Source organism: Ambystoma mexicanum, chromosome 10, assembly GCF_040938575.1.
Source record: "Ambystoma mexicanum isolate Mex_15411 chromosome 10, UKY_AmexF1_1, whole genome shotgun sequence".
NCBI lineage: Eukaryota > Metazoa > Chordata > Amphibia > Caudata > Ambystomatidae > Ambystoma > Ambystoma mexicanum.
In genome coordinates, this window is record NC_090932.1 from 1,523,234,049 (window position 1) to 1,523,250,271 (window position 16,223).

A 16,223-nucleotide genomic window follows, 5' to 3' on the forward strand; every position below is an offset into this window, starting at 1 on the left:
ACTGTGGAACTCATGTGAAGGATGCGCAAGAAATGCACTTGTTATGTGTGTATGTCTAAGCTTCTTATGGGCCACCCCCGTCACGTACAGTGGCGAGTCATTTTCTATGTATTCCACCAACCCGACTACTACCTCACTTACTGCAAATATATATGCATATAATTAAATACTGTAGTTGTTAAAACATAGTGTACGAATACTGTGTTCAGACTGGGTATAATCGAGACACATCCAGCAAAGTTGAAATGCATGTTTTAAAAAGGATTTGAATAAGTATTATAGAATGTTCAAATGTTTAATGTTTTTACCTAACTCAGCAACACACGAGGGAGATACCTTTGTGAAATACTTGCAAGGCCATTCCCCCTCCCACCCTGTGAGGGCTGCCAAAGGCATGAGAGCAGAGACCGCGCCGCGCTGCTTTACCTCCCCCAACCAGACTGGAGCCGCTTCAAAGATTTGTAACCCCCTCTGTAGCACCCAAGGCCACCACCCGCCACCTGCATTATTTACAGCACAGCAGTAAACCTCTGCCTGAACGTACGCGCCCCCTCGTAAACCACGCAACCCACCGGACCACCTCGGACTTATGGCCCTGTGCAATAAAGACACCCAACACTTTGACAACACACAGCGGAACATCCATAACAACTTCTAACAAGGCAGAAAGACATGTACCGCCCGTGCCAGGCCCTGAAGCTTAGCCCCTCGACCTATGGCCCCGGTCAACAGGACACCGGTAACCATGCCCTGACGTATTACCTCCAGTCCCCTCACAAGGTGCATTCCTCCTGTGTTGCATTAACCTGTTGTATAACCTATTGTAAGATTTACTGAAGAAGATAATGCTAAAACTGCTCGAATGACTGCGGTGTGCATGGCATAGGGCTAATAAGTCAGGAAGAGACATTCATCTCTGCCACTGGTCACGATGGCCCCACAACACCGCCTGGATGAACTCCGCCACCCGGCCAGGCCCAGCCCAACCCACGAGGCTGCCCAATGACGTCTTCCAGCCAAAGCCAACCACATCACAGCAGCACCTATAGTTAGTCGTCGCCACCCAATCCCCATGAATTTGTGCCCCCTATAGTGTGTAGGTTCTTATGACGTTTTTTGTAAATATATACGCCTGTCTTTGCTATTGTCAGACAGAGCGCTCTCGGAGTTTGCAGAGTTCTTTGCATGCCCTATTCTGATTGATAAACTCCCATTTACGCTCACCCGCACTCTGTCTTGGCCTTATTCCCATTTTGGGAGAGTCCTTCATTGTCTCTCATTGCGGGGAGGATCGTGCTGTTTGGGGACGCTTGCCTTCAGGGCCCCTAAAACCATGCCAGGGGACCAGGAACATTTTGAACACCTTTAACTTCTTAAGTGGGTCTATGACTTCGAGCCCGGATTCTTGAAGCTTTCAAATGAGTCAAGACAGCATTGTGACGGTCAGCTTGCTTGCTCTCAATGAATTGAGTCGGCATAGAGAAAATACAATTGGTTAGATATGATTGACGGGTGTGATTAGATATGATCGATGAGACTTGTCCTTGGCCTCAATCCCAGGGATCGTATCCCTCTAGGACTGATATCTCTGCACTGGCTCCCAGTGGCTGCGAGGATTAAGTTCAAACCCCTCTGCATTGTTCACAAGGCCTTCAGGGGCCTAAGGCCTCAATACCTTCAACTCTCTCTTCCTAAATATCTTCCTTCTCAAGCTCTTCGCTCAGCTGCATCCAACTCCCTCAGGGTCAGTCGCTTCTTCAAGCAACGAGTTGGTGGTAAATCTCTTCGGCTCGGGCCACCCTCTGGAACAGCCTCCCTGAAACTTGAGGAGAACCATCTCCAGTTCCGGAAGCAACTCAAAACCTTTCTCTTTGCTTCTGCCTTTTCTCCTCCTCTCTCCTGCTGACCTCCTGGCTGAAACGGAATCTGCACTGGTTACCTGGCCACAGTCTGATCTTGGGCCCAGGGCCCTCCCCCGCCAGTCACACACACCTGCACTGCCTTCCTGGCAATTCCTGGACTTGGGGACTGTTTTTCTGTATCCCCACAGCCCCACCACCAGCACCCGATGTCTGCACTTACCCTTGCACTTGCCACCTGCTGGCCGTACTTTCACTTATTGTTTATTTATTCTATTATCCCATGAACTGCACTGCCCCTCCCCCTCCCCCCCTTTCCCCTTCTCATGTACTTGTGCGATCTGAATGACACCTGGCCTAGTAGGATTGTTGTCCGTCTTCTCTCTGTTCCCCCTCCCTTGCCTTGTCGCGCCTTGAAACACTTGTGTATAGGCGTGTTATAAATGCCATATCATATCCTCCAGCAGTAACTGGCTTAAATCAAGGCTTGAAAGAGGCTTGTGGTGAGAAAAATATCTCATAGCTGTCCCACAGCTTCCTGGTTGCTTGGGGACACCGTACATGTACTGCATGATAAGGTTAGTCCTTCTGTGGTTCCCAGCCAGGAAAGCGACCAAAGAGCACTTCCAGGAGCTGACAACTCCAGCGGGAACGATCCTGGTTATCGGTTGTCTCAGCAGCAGGCAAGCCTTAGCCAAACCAGCAAGCCACTTCAAATGGTCCGCTAGTGTGTTTGAATGGAGGAATATCGTGCTTCCTCCTTGGAAGTCTTTACCGTCAACTCTATGGCAGAGGACCTTGGGCAGTGTGACAAATCTGATGAGGTCATCACTCCTGTCCCAGAGGTAGCCTCTTCCCATGTGGCCAGGGGACGGCAGCCGCTACCTGATCCTGACCCTGGGGGCGGCTATATGAGGGAGGACCACATGGGGAAGGCGACCCTGGGAGGGAGCTGCGGGGGGGAGGAGGGCAGGGGGGTGGAGTCAGGAGTTCAGATGAGACATGGTATTCCCCTTTTCCTTTCAGGCATAACCCCTCCATTCTCCATGCCCTGATGGCATATTGGAGTAATCCCCTTCAACAACCTACAATACCTGCTGATTGCATTCTACAATATCCTGAAAATAGAATAAGAACTATGAATCCCATATATAGGGAATCCTTTGGAAATACAGGGACGAGGAGTAGGAACGGAGCTATGAAGATCAGTAGAGCACGCAAGCCCACACTGCGCTCTAGTTGTTGGAAGGAGACGTGCAATGCCAAGCCTACAACTCCCATGATGCCTCACCACTGACTATGCTGCATAGGGCTGATGCCAGCTGCAGTCAAACAGTTTAAAGAGCCAAACGTTGCAGAACCTTGTTTTACACCCATTGCTGCTAATCAAACGCCCTGTCCCTTTTGGGGGTAATGGCATCAAGCTGGGGCAGAGGACATCTTTCTCCCCCTCTAGTGATTCTTATTCAACACACCCATCAACTCCCCCCTCAATACCAGCACCTCCCCAGAATAGATGCCCACACTAATACAGTCACAATGTAATCAATGAGATCATTCTCTCAGGCATGCATGTCCAGAGAACCACTTCTAAGAGGTTATCCACTCCTCTCTCGACGCGGGCAGTAACATTACTTTGTAGGATATATCCTAATGAATGGCAGTTGATATCCTTTGAATCCCATGACTTATGAAATCCTTACCCCTGCATGCGCTCCTGCAGCTCCCTCTGCTTCCGAATCTCTGGGAACTGCTTCTCGTAGTATTCCCGGACTTTGGTTTCCTTGGCTCGCCGCCGTGGGTTATTCTCAATGCGCTCTACCTTCTTTTCCCAGGCTTCCATCAGCTCGTCGTAGCGCTGACAAAACTTCTGCTCCTGGAGGAAGACGACAGTCAGATCTAAGAACTGCTTGGAGTAAACGTAAAGGGCCCAACCCTTTTTTCCATCTTTTCAGTCAACGGCATAGGGCATATGACAAGTTCAGAACAGCATAGAAAGACAAGACAGGACAAATGTGTATTTTTCCAAAACATTTCATTTTCTAGAAACTCTAAACAAAATTTAACATATCCTCTATTTTGGTATGAAAGGTATTACTTAAACCAAATTTGGAATAGGAGAACTGAAGAATAGAAGTTCCCATTTTAGGTGGTTAGCATTCTAACCAAAAACATCCATAACCCCAACAGCACCATATTGGGAATGTCATTTTTGGGGTCGGAGTGAATGGTACTTTACTAAATAAATGCTGAACAATTTAACAGAATACAGACATGCGAGCGTGAAAAATAGGGTGTCCATGGTGCCAATAATGTCCCTCACATGCGATGCTCTCCAGTTACAATGGGAAATTACCTAAAGTTCCTTTCATAATTCTGCATCTTATTATACCCAGGGTCAGCCCTAGGCATGGGCAGTCTGTGCGGTCGCTCAGGGCACAAGCTCATGGGGGGGGGGCAGGGAGGGGGTCTGCAGGCACCTGTTGCCACATGCATATATAGTCATGAGACAGTTACTGACAAGTGACTACTGCACTCTTGGTCCAGAGTCCGCTTTCCTCCATAATGACGGGAGCCTGTTGAACGGGGATAGGACCAGAGCCATCTTCCCTGTACATTTGAAGCCTGCAAGGGCGTGCCTTAACATTGCATGCCTCGCCCATGCTGACAACGCCTATCAGCCCTTTTCCTGCTCTTTGGCTACTACTAACTGATTTATGGGGGGGCAGTAGGTGGATCATATAGAAGAAAGGGGATATTAACTAGGAGTACTAAAGTACTAAAGTGAGTAAGTGTTTCTTACTCCTACATCCTGTACCCTTTCCTCCATACTGATGGGAGATATCATATGGAGCACCTTTGGAGGGGAAACTCTCTAGGGTGTAAGAAGCAATTACGGAGTACAGCTAGTCTGAACATGGCGCGAGTGTGTGAGTCTAAACAATATGGCTTACAGATGGCTGAAGGAGTGGACGTGGCTGCCTTGCTGATAACATCCCAAGGGATTGAATGCTGAAAAGCCATGACCGTATCTTTTGCACAGAGCGAACAAGCATAAAGCCCCTTCAGAGGAGAATGTTTTGGAGTGAAAAGCAGGAGTTCATCCCTGGGACAACGACCTGGCTATGGCCACTTTGCAGCTGGAGAACCCAAGCTTGGGCCACTGTGAAGGTGACCAAAAAGGCTCCAATTTCCTGATCTGTTTTGTCCTGTCCAGATAAAACTTACACCTTCCGGACGTCTAAGCAGTGTAGAGTGAAATCAGCTGGAGAATGAGGTTCCTAAAAAAAAGTGCACACTGGGTGAGGTCTTTTGACGGGTCACAGCTTCATTAGTCATTGCAAATCAGTCCCCCCAAATGCCTTCTAACTACTGGATGTGATGAAAAGGGCCTTATCCTGGAAGTTAAAATATGCTCCAATAACTGCCAAACGAAATACATGTAGCTGCCACATAACAGGAATGAAAGAATGTAGCTGTCATGCCCGAGCAGGGGGGAATACATGGCCGGTAACGGCCCGCCACCCTGAGCAGGCCCAAGCAATTTACGCCCCCCTTGCTGGAGCGCGATTGCTATTCACGCACCAGGGTTTGCCCTTTGTGCAAATAGTTTATTTTTATTTCTGGGAGATTGGCAGACAAAGAAAAGACAGACAGACCAGAATGCCATTCTTCACTATCAAAGCTTCCATCCAGTCCATATACGTGACAATTTGCCCTTAGGGCAATTTTTGAGTCTCAAACATAATAGCACTAATAGAGAAGACTAAAGAGAGGGAGCAACAAAGCTGAGAAAAAATCTGCAAAACCGAGGATACCCAGCGAGGTCGACGAAGAAAGCGATGAAAAGAGCAGACAACAACAACAGAATTGCCTTACTCGAGTACCAATACAAACCAATGAAAAATAAAAAAGACGGTATAGTCTTTGCAAATACATACAGCAATCTGTCAAACAGAATTAGAAAAATCCTTTATCGAAACTGGAAGATTCTGGAAAAAAAGTATTGTTCTAATACAGAAACCATTGACCGAAGGAGTAAAACCATTAAGGATCAGCTGATGAGAAATGATATCACAATACAAAGAAGAAAACAACCAATATTAACAGAAAAGTGGGGAATGAAGGCACCAATGGGACACTAACCCTGTGGAAACTGCACATGCTGCCAGCAGACTAAGAAGACAACAGAAATTGACTTGGGACTGGAATCAAAATGGAAACAAGAGAAATTGACGAATTGCAATTCGAAATTTGTGGTATATGCCATCTGGTGCCCATGCAAAATTCTCTATGTGGGCAAAACAGAACTAAAGGTTAAAACAAGGATAACAGAACGTAAGAGCTGTATAAAGAACCGTACCCATGCAGCACCATTAGTAGGACATTTCATAGAAAAGATACACAGAGCAGAAGAACTAACATGGTCAGTCATTTTTCAAGTGAAGATAAGTAATGACATCAATTTTGACCGAAATAATTTATTAAAGAAACAAAAAGAATTCATCTTCCTAACAAGATGTATGTAATTGGGCTTAAATGAAAGGTCCGAATAATTAAATATAAAGAAAACAGGCACCAGCATGAAGAAACCCCTTCGAAACATGAACAAAAAAGGATCCAATGAGCCCCTGGTAATCGTGGACTGACCTACTTTGTCGGGTGGAATTAAAAAACGACCATAACAAAAAACTAAAAAAATTAAAATTAATAGGATTTGTGAGGAACAATGGCAATTGAAAGAATGTGGCAGCATAAACTCCTACGCCTAGAATTACCTGGATAACACCTCGAAGAAACAGAGACTTAAGAAAACTTAAGACTGTAAAAGGATAAATATATTGAAAACAGTCGTAACATTGGAAAATGTATGATGACCTAAAAAAATAAAGAAAAACAAGGAAGTAATTGTAATTATTGACAAGTAACCAAGGTAACAAAGAACACGGAAATAAAATTAGAGAAAAGGACCCAGGAAGCCGCAACGATCATGGGATGACGTCACTAAAGACAGAAGTCACGCAAGAATACGGGCAGTGTAGACAAAGGCCTGGAAGACGGATTGCAGTAGGCAGAGGAGACGTATGTGGAAGGAGAATGCCACAGACGTGAAGACTTGCTTCTCCAATGCGGACCCTCGCGAAAGGCAATAACACAGAAGCGGAACGCTGAGGATGCAGAAGACAAAACAAGGGACAGATCCTGGTGAGAGAAAGAATGCAGGAGCAGAAATTCTCAATCATGAGAGACTGACCAGGAGGTGGATGAGAACGACGAACATACCCAGTGAATGTAAGAGAAGAGAAAAAGCCTGATTAGAACTAGTTACTAAATAAGGATTGGTCAAGCTTTTCGGGTATAGAACTCAAATTGAAATATCTCGCCTTAACAGGGAGTAAAAAAACAATCCGCAGAAAAAGCGAAGAATTATTAAAGGGCCTACGCAACAGAAAAAGAATAACAAAATGGATGGGAAAATCAAGAGCTATACTATAACAACCGGACCTAACGCCGAGTTAAAGGATAGAACATAAAAAGGTAAGGGGAACATAACAGAAAAGAAAAGGAAGCGTAATAATTCTCTAAATATTTGAAAAGAATGGAATATAATATGCTTTTTCTCCTTACAATTGCACAGGCAAACAGAAAGGTGACAATAGAAAGAGATCTGAAATAATACAAGTTATACACAATACTAAGAACTGGTACGAACAAGAGTGGGAAGGGGAGATCCACCCTAAGATACCCCAGAGGTAAATATGATAAAGAAGAGATTGTTAATACATAGATTCCCCAGAGTTAATGGGTATCATAAGAGAGAGTCACGATGATATCATAGTTTGACAGGTTTATAAACAAGATGAGACGGATGCAAGATAGGAAATAGGAATGTGATAGGGACTAATCAACCCATCTGAAATACAATCAAGGTGTACTAAGTATGTAGAAGTTGAACTACATTTAAAGACTTGTTACTAAATGAACCGTCTTTTTAACTTGTTTTCGCAGACCATCATTCGGAGTCTGACACACAGTCGAAATAGAAGGGACAGAAAACGGAGCCTAGATTCCAGGCGAATATACAGGTCACGCATCAATTGGAAACAATTTATTTTGTGTTGTGTTTCCCCCTGAATTTCCTGGCTAATAGTATGAGAGTTGAGTTGAGGAATGAAACATGTCGGGTGTATTGAGAATGATGAAAGAATGGATGGCTAAGTGAAAATCACCAATGATAAAGTAAATTGAAGACCATCAGTCAGTATCACAAGCAATAAAAGACTGACAGAAAAGATCTTCTTGTGATTAAAAACATTGGCATAATAAATCAATAAGAATTATTGCATGATAAATTGCCCAAGAGATAGCTTGTCAGAATAAGAAATTGCTGTATCATAAGTGATATTGTAAAATAATTTGAGAAAATCAGACCAAAAAATATTACTTTTGATACAAAAACGAGATGTGGTATGTTTAAATTTAATGAGTAATGACATACATGTAGGGTCAAAACCGGATGAGGATTAGCAAACAAGGGACCCCTTGCACATATGATATAAAGGTGTTGACTGTGTGGTAAAGAGGGCTGCTGCCAGGAGGTCCAAGACAGAAAATATTTTTCGCTATCCTCTAGTCTCTTAGAGTTGTGAGTCAGACAAAGAAAACACCACAAAAAAAACAACCGGATGGCCGCAGCCATCGGAAAAGGGACTAAATCCCTTTACTATTTCTATGGTGGCAGCCGGGAGAGGGCCGATCCCCGGGACCGGAATACAAAGCTCCGGCATAGCAGGTAAATTGGGAGGGGGATGGGGTGTGGAAGGAGTTTGGTTTGTTTTTGGGGGGCAACAGGCACCTGATTGGTTGAGTGCCCTTCCCCGGTTGTGAATGTAATTTACATGAACGTGGGTTAGTCCACTTGCTTTTATACTGACAAAGCAGGTGGACTGTTTCCTAGCTACATGCACGATGGCCATATTTTCTGCTGATTTATGTGTCCCATGGTCAACGCTTAAGGAACCAAACCGCTAAGCTCATCAATCGATGGAGGAGTGAAAGACCCTGCCCTGCTGTTAGTGAAGGTGACAAATAAGCGAATGGGCACGTGTGCAGAACCTCATGAGGTTCAAGAACAAGAAATGACCTGGCCAGAAATGAGAATGAGGGTGGAATTCCTATTCTCTGTGAACTTTGTGAACTCTGGTGATCAGAGGGACCAGAGGGAATGTATAAAGAGTGATGCCTGCCAATCCAACAGCAGTGCCTCTCCCATAAAGTTCTGCCAATCGCTGTTGTGGGAGGCAAAAAGAGGGCACATTTGCGGTCATGTGGAGTCGCAAACAGCCCCACAGAAGTCGGTCTGCAGACATGGAGAATAGGGAGGATTTCAGACTGCTTGTCCTCCCATTCGTGACTGGAATGAATCAGTCTGCTCAAGAGACCAGCTTCTGTTTTGAGGACTCCTAAAAGATGGACCGCTTTGAGGGAGATCTCCTGTAGCAACAGCCATAGCCCAGTTTGACAACGCTGATAAACAGTGGAGAGGTGACTTGGTGCCCCCTACTTGTTTATATCAAACATTGGGTTTGAGCTGTCTGTAAAAGAAGTGATTCCCCCCACCCCCAATGACTGGGAGGGAAGCCAGTATATTGATGTGTAGTGTTTTTACCTGAGCTGTCCAAAGATGATGAACCTCCAGATCCTTTAGAGAAGTGCGCCCCACCTAACAAGGGACCATTTGGGGGGTACACACTGCAGAGGGAAGATCCTGAAAAAGAACCTCCTCGAATAAAAGTATGAGGACTGACCCAGCACTCCAGATCCTCCAATATAGAGTTGGAGATCTGAATGCATTTGGACTGACTCCTAGTAGACTGGTTACAGGAATTTGCCCAATCTAGCTGTAGATGTCTCATTTTCTGGCATACCCATGGAACACAAGGAACACATGCCGCCATAAGTTCCAGATACCTCTAGAACCAGCAGGCCGAAGTGGCCATCTCCTCTGAAAGTGTGATATTGCTAGGACAATGTCTGCAATCCGCACTCGAGACAGAAAAATCACCACAACCATTGATTCCCTTATAAACTCCAAGAACATGAGCCTTTGGGTGTATGTGAAAGTGGGCTTCTTGTAAATGGATTAGCCGACAGCAAGCCACATTTCCACCAGTGCTTCTGTCGATGTAAATAGGTATATAAGGGAATAGGGATATAAATGGATACCCCTTAGATGCAGGAAACTCGCAACAGCAATTATAAGTTGAGCACATAAGCGAGGACATCGTTTTGAAAATGGTGATTTGCAATGAACAAACAGGCATTTATGATGAGGTTCCCCAATCGGTATATGAAAGTAAAAATCTTTGAGGTCCATAGCACAGAACCAGCCGTTCTTCTGCAAAGCAACCAGGATTTGGGCTGGTATGATCGTGAATCATTCGGTGGGGAGAAAAATAAGTTACTCACCGTAGTGACTAACGTACTCAGTCCATAGTCCCCTTTCCTCCATACTGCATGGGCATCCCTTCCAAGCAACGGGAGACGGAACCTTTTTCACCAGAAAAAACCTTCCCCTTTAAATTTAGAAGTGCGCTGGGGTGCGGCCCAGGGAGCATGCGCTGCCCTGAGTCCGCCCTTCAGCACCACACCCCAGTCCCCGTTGACGTGTCGACAATAGATTTAACATTGCCTAATGACACCAGAATTATTAGGGGGGAGGTCGTTGGCACGTATGGAGGAAAGGGGACTATGGACTAAGAGTATGTTAGTCACTACCATGAGTAACTTATGACTCTTGCATCCCAACCCCTTTCCTCCATACTGCATGGGCGATTACAACTGAATGTAGCCCCAGGGTGGAGAGGAGACCCTGCCTTCAGCAAATAGGTTCCTGAGAACCGCCTGTCCGAAAGCTGCGTCCGATCTAGAGCCGGCATCCAAACAGTAATGCTTGCAGCAAGCCGAGGGAGTAGCCCAAGTGGCCGCCCTGCTTATGACTTGCCAAGGGACCTGGCTCTGGAATGCGATGGCTCTTGCCTTGTCCCTGACTGCGTGGGCGTGCATGTTGGCCGGAAGCGGCTTATGCTGGCCCTCGTATGCCTCTTTAATGGCAGAGACCATCCAGCGGGATATGAAAGCCTTAGACGCCCAATAGCCTAGTCTTGAACATCCGAAAGTGAGGAACAGGGCGTCCGATTTGCTGAAGCCCTTGTTCCTGTCCAAGTAAAATTTCAGGGCACGCCTGACATCCAGGCAGTGCAGCAATCTGTGCTTTGTCTTTGGGATCGGCAAAAAACGTAGGAAGGACAATTTCCTCGTTCAAATGGAAAGTAGACGGCACCTTGGGCAGGAAAGCTGGGTGTGTCCGCAGGACTACCTTGTCATTGTGAAAGGTAGTATATGGTTCCGAGGCAACCAGCGCCTGGATTTCACCAACTACGAGCCGAGGTCCGACTAGCAAGGCCGTTTTGATGGTGACCAGCCTAATGTCCGCGGACGCCATTGGCTTGAACGGTTTGTGAGCCAGGGCACCCAAGACTATGTTGAGGTCCCACACCGGGTGCGGCCTCTTGACGAGCCGGTAGAACCTTGCGAGCTCCGTCAGATGATTCTTGACGATAGGCTTGGAGGAGGAGAAGATTCCCCCTCCTCCGAGTTCCTGTAAGCTCCGATGGCTGCGAGATATTTACGGCAAGTGTCAACCTGCACGCCAGAGTGGGGGAGGTGCACCGAGAAGGAGAGCACATCGTCCAAAGTACATGCCACTGGATCGATGTCTTTGGAGTCTGCCCAGTGTCAGAATCTGCTCTATTTGCTTTTATACTGGGCCCTGGTAGCCTTGCTCCTTGCGCCCTGAATGGTTTCCAGATTAGCCCGCGAGAGGCTGAGGTAATTGAGCGTTACCTGCTCAGGAACCATGCTGTGAGGGCTAGTTTCCCTGGCGTGGGGTGGATGACCTTGCCCGCCTGCTGCACCAGATGATGTGCTGGGCCCATTGGGAGATGAATCGTGGGCATCTCTGAGAGGCTGAGCAGCTCCGAAAACCATGGCCTGGCCGGCCATCATGGAGCTATCAGAATGATGTTGAGTTGGCGAGATTCCTTGCTCTTGCAAATTACTCTGTGAATCAATGGAGTGGTCGGAAAGACGTAAGCCCTCAAGCCATTCCACTGAAGCCAAAATGCGTCGCCCAGGGAACCGGGACCCGTACCTTCCAGGAGGCGAACAGAGGGCACTTATTGTGTAAGGTGGCAAAGATATCCACCTGGGGATGATAGCTGCCACTCTATAATTGTCTGCTCCCAGCATGCTGAGCCTGTCCGCCTCCAGGTTGGATTGCCCGGGAGATGGACTGCCGTGAGATAGATGTCGTTTTCCAGGGCCCACTCACACATGCCGATGGTCAGCCTGCAGAGAGGGGGGGGGAATCTGGTGCCTCCCTGCTTGTTGACATAGTACATGCTGGTCGAGTCGTCTGTCTGGATGAGGACAACCTTGCCCCCTGGGAAGTGGTAGGAATGCCCTGCGCGCTAGCCAGATGGGGTTCAGCTCCAGCCAATTGATGTGGTATTCCTGTTCCTGTCTAGTCCAGGTGCCGTGGACTGAGAGATCGTCCAAGGTGGCTCCCCAGCCCTCGAGTGAGGAATCCGTGGTGACGGTGGCCTGTGGGGTGGGAGGCCGGAAGGGCTTTCCCGTCCATGGGTTGCAGTCCCTGGACCACCATGTTAGGTCCGGGTGGAGAGATGGAGGAACGTTGATCATCTCGGATTGAGAGCCCCGCTCCTGGTTCCATGAAGCCGCGAAGTGCAGTTGAATCCTCTTCATCCTCAGTCTTGTGTGCGGAACGGCTAATAGGACCACAGCCAATAGACCAAGAAGCCCAGATCGTGCAATGTTTTCATAAGGGCATGGGAGGAGATGTTGCCCTGACGAGCCAGTCGATGTATGGGTCGATGTGGAGACCCTGCGTGCTGAGGAGGGCCACCACCGTATTCATGAAACTGGTAAAGACCCTGGGGGCCGAGTTGAGGCCAAAAGGAAGGACCTTGTATTGAAAATGGTAGCCCATGATCCTGAACCGTAGGAAAGAACGCTGGGGCTGCCAAATCGAGACATGTAGGTACGCGTCCTTCAGATCCAGGGAGCACATCCAGTCTCCTTTGCACAATGTCTCCGCAATAAAAGCTGACCATCTTGAAATTTTTCAGGGGTAAGGAGAGGTTGAGGGTGGGAAGGTCCAGCACAACTCTCAGGCCCGCCTGGTTCTTCTTCTGAATGGCGAAAAATCCTGGAGTAAAAGCCCAAGCCTCGCTGGGAGGTTGGGACTTCCTCCACTGCTTGGCTCTCTATGAGCAACCAATCTCTGCCAAAAGAGTTGCTGTCCCAACTGTGGAAGTGGAGCGGAGCAGAGGAGGGAGGAGAGGCTGGGATAGAGAGGCGGCACCCTGTGGATGCTACTGCGAGGATTCAAGGGTCCGTGAAATTCTGGCGCCAGAAATGTGTGCGGAGAGCTAGCCTGCCACACACTAGAGACACGTGGACCCAAAGGGGCGTGTCATACCTTTTTCCCTTGAGGCTGTTGCGGAAGAGGGGGACTGGAAAAAGCCGCTACCCTCCCCCCCTTTTAGTTGCTTGCGCCGGTTCTGAGACGGCAAGCGGTCCGGCTCCCTGGATCTCTGTTCCTGGAAGCCGCGGAACCCTCCGTGCATACGACCCCTGTCGGAGAGCTGCTGAGATTGGGTGTACAATTTGGGCGTGGTATTTGTTAGGATGGTTAAAGACTTGGCCGTTTGCGAGCTGTTTTTCTTTTTGTCCAGCTCCTCGTCCGTGGAGGAGTGGAAGAGGCCCCCCCTCGAACGGAAGATCTAATATGCGTTCCTGGATGTCCAAGTAACATTTTATTGCCTGGAGCCAGGCTGTCCTTCTCATGTCCGTGGCGATACAGATGGCACGGCCAGAGGTGTCAATATGGGCCACGGTGGATTCCATGAGGGCATGCGCCACCAGCTTGGCCTCGGCTAGGCCCGCCTTAAAGCGCGATTGCCCTGGGTAGGGAGTTCCGGGAGGAAGTCCACAATTTCCTGCCTAGCAGCCCCACAGAGGAGGAGGATGAGGACGACTGAGGCTTGTAGTATAGTGATGCCGCAGCTGAGGAGTGTGGCGGAGGATAGACCGAGAGCAAGAGTGTATCCCCCTCTATCTACTTGGCGTCCAGGCATCGATTGACCGGCTGGGCTGAGTGGGGTTTGAGCCAGCCCTTCCTGGCCAGGGAGACTACATCGGTTTGCAGTGGAATCCCCGTTTTGGTAGAGGGGCGTCGCGTGAGGAATTCGGCCAGAACCCCCTCTGCTGTCTGCTCGACCTCTGGCTGGGGTAGGCCCAGATACTCCGCCAGCCCAGCAAGACGTTCGTGGAAGGCCCTGGCTGAGGATGGCGTGTCCGGAGCCGCCTCCTCATCCATATCCTGTGGATCAGGAGGATCCTGTGGAGGAGGAGGAGTAGTTGGTGCCGGAGGCTGGGGTACAGGGACTGCAGCCAGAGGCTGAGGAAGCGGCAGAGGCGGTTATGGAGCCTCCTGAGGAGTCAGCTGGGGAGCCGGAGGCAGCGGCTGAGCCGGGGCGTGGGGCGCCAGCGTTTGTGGTGCCGCTAACATTGCGGGAAGGACTTCCCCAATTGCGTCTTTGAGGATAACCCCCATCTGTCTTTGGGGATAACCCCCATCTGAGGTGACTTCAAGAGACTGAGGAACCTCTCGAAGAACCCCTCTTCACTGGCCGAGGAGGTGGCACGGGGTACTGACGGGTAGCTGGGAGCTGCTTGAGTCGCTGCATTCCCTGCCCGTATGGACGCAGTGGGAAGCTGCCCTGTGTAAAAGAGGGCTAAGCTGTAGGCCCCGTACCTGGTTGAGGCCAGTCCCACATTGACACTCGTTCTTCGCCGAATTCCTGGAATGGCGTCGGACGGGTGCCTCTGTCTGGTGAGGCGGCCCTTTGTCAAGCTGCCTACCACGTGCCTGCGACGTGTTGCTCGCCCTTCTGGGCCCAGCCTCCTCCAAGACTTGTGCATGTGGATCATGAGGCCTACCCTGCTCCTCGGGCCTAGGCCCGGTAGGTGGGGCATCCTCGATCCTGTGGAGTCGGTAGAGCTGCATTTAGGAACCTCCTCGGAAGCATTGCCGGTACTAGGGTGTAGCCCCTCAGCCATAGTGCCGGTAAAAGAACCTTCCAGTCCCTCAACACTCCCACCGAGAGGATCCCTCGGCCCGGAGGCCGGTAGCTGCAGCAGCCTCGGTGCACGTGCCGGTAGAAGGACCCGACCGGTCCCTCCTGCGCGGCAGAGTTCCTGGGAAGGAGTCTCCTTTGCGGGGTGCGATGGAAAATATCGGCCCTACCTTGGGCTTGGTTCGATGTTTCACGAAGTTCTTGAGGTCCTCTGGAGGTGACCTCTGGAAGAGTCCCTCCACCCGGCTAGTCTGTTCTTCAGCACTTTCGAGGACAGCGAGCGACACGCTGTACAAGCTTGACAACCGTGGTCTGGGCCCATGGCAACGTAGGCAGAGGGGGATAAGGGTCTGAAGTTGGGAAGAGCCCATTGCAGGATGGACACCTGCAGAACCCTGTGGAAGTCGACATGCGCCGGGGAGGGGCGTGATGTCTGAGGACCGAGTACCTGAATGATAAAAAGACCAAAAAAGACAAAGAAGTATCCGTGCGTGGATTTACATGGCCGAAGCCAAACACAGGAGCGCTGATGAATTTGGCCCGTTCCTGTCGACATCGAAATTCATGTCTGGGCAGCCACAGAATATACCGATCAGTATTTTCCTGAAATATGAGGACTTATGAAGACTTTGTGCCTGGTTTTTTCTCTATTGCTAAGGATTTAGCCGTTTTGGTGGGTGTTTTACACTTCATGGTGTAAGGAACTCATGGTGGCAACAGTAAAGACAGACACAAGTGATCACAGTTCAAGGGCATTTATTAAACTGTACAGGTAGGTAAGAAAAACGCCTAATCTAAACCTAAATCTAAGATGGGAGCAAGCTACGACCATCAAAAAATAAGGCAGTCCAAGTGGCGCCTTGTCAAATAAAAGCCTTTACTAAAAAAAACGATTGCCAATCCTTACAACTAAATACAAAAAAAAATAGATTTCACAAGAAAGAAAGAAGTGTTCACAAATGATAAGTCAGGATGTGGTAGCCGGGGGTCTCCCTTACCCACATTTTGAGCACGGGACAAGGCAGGACTCTACAGCACAGCACACGCTCGGGCTTTACCAGCACGAGACTACAGTTCAGTTCTCAGGTATCGACACCTCCAGTGTTTAAGTCTCTTTTCTACAAAAAGTCTCTTGCCTCCG

At 48.7% G+C, this 16,223-nt stretch overlaps 1 protein-coding gene across 5 annotated transcripts in view; it reads right to left on the reverse strand.

Annotated features, from left to right (window-relative positions):
- The window catches only part of NCOR2 (nuclear receptor corepressor 2), a 2,813,293-nt gene that overhangs the window by 1,600,090 nt on the left and 1,196,980 nt on the right, over window positions 1-16,223 (reverse strand). For all 5 annotated transcript variants that reach the window (XM_069619703.1, XM_069619702.1, XM_069619704.1 and 2 more), the window contains exon 10: window positions 3,563-3,735. In XM_069619703.1, the coding sequence (XP_069475804.1) occupies window positions 3,563-3,735 (173 nt within the window). The remainder of the gene's footprint in view (window positions 1-3,562; window positions 3,736-16,223) is intronic.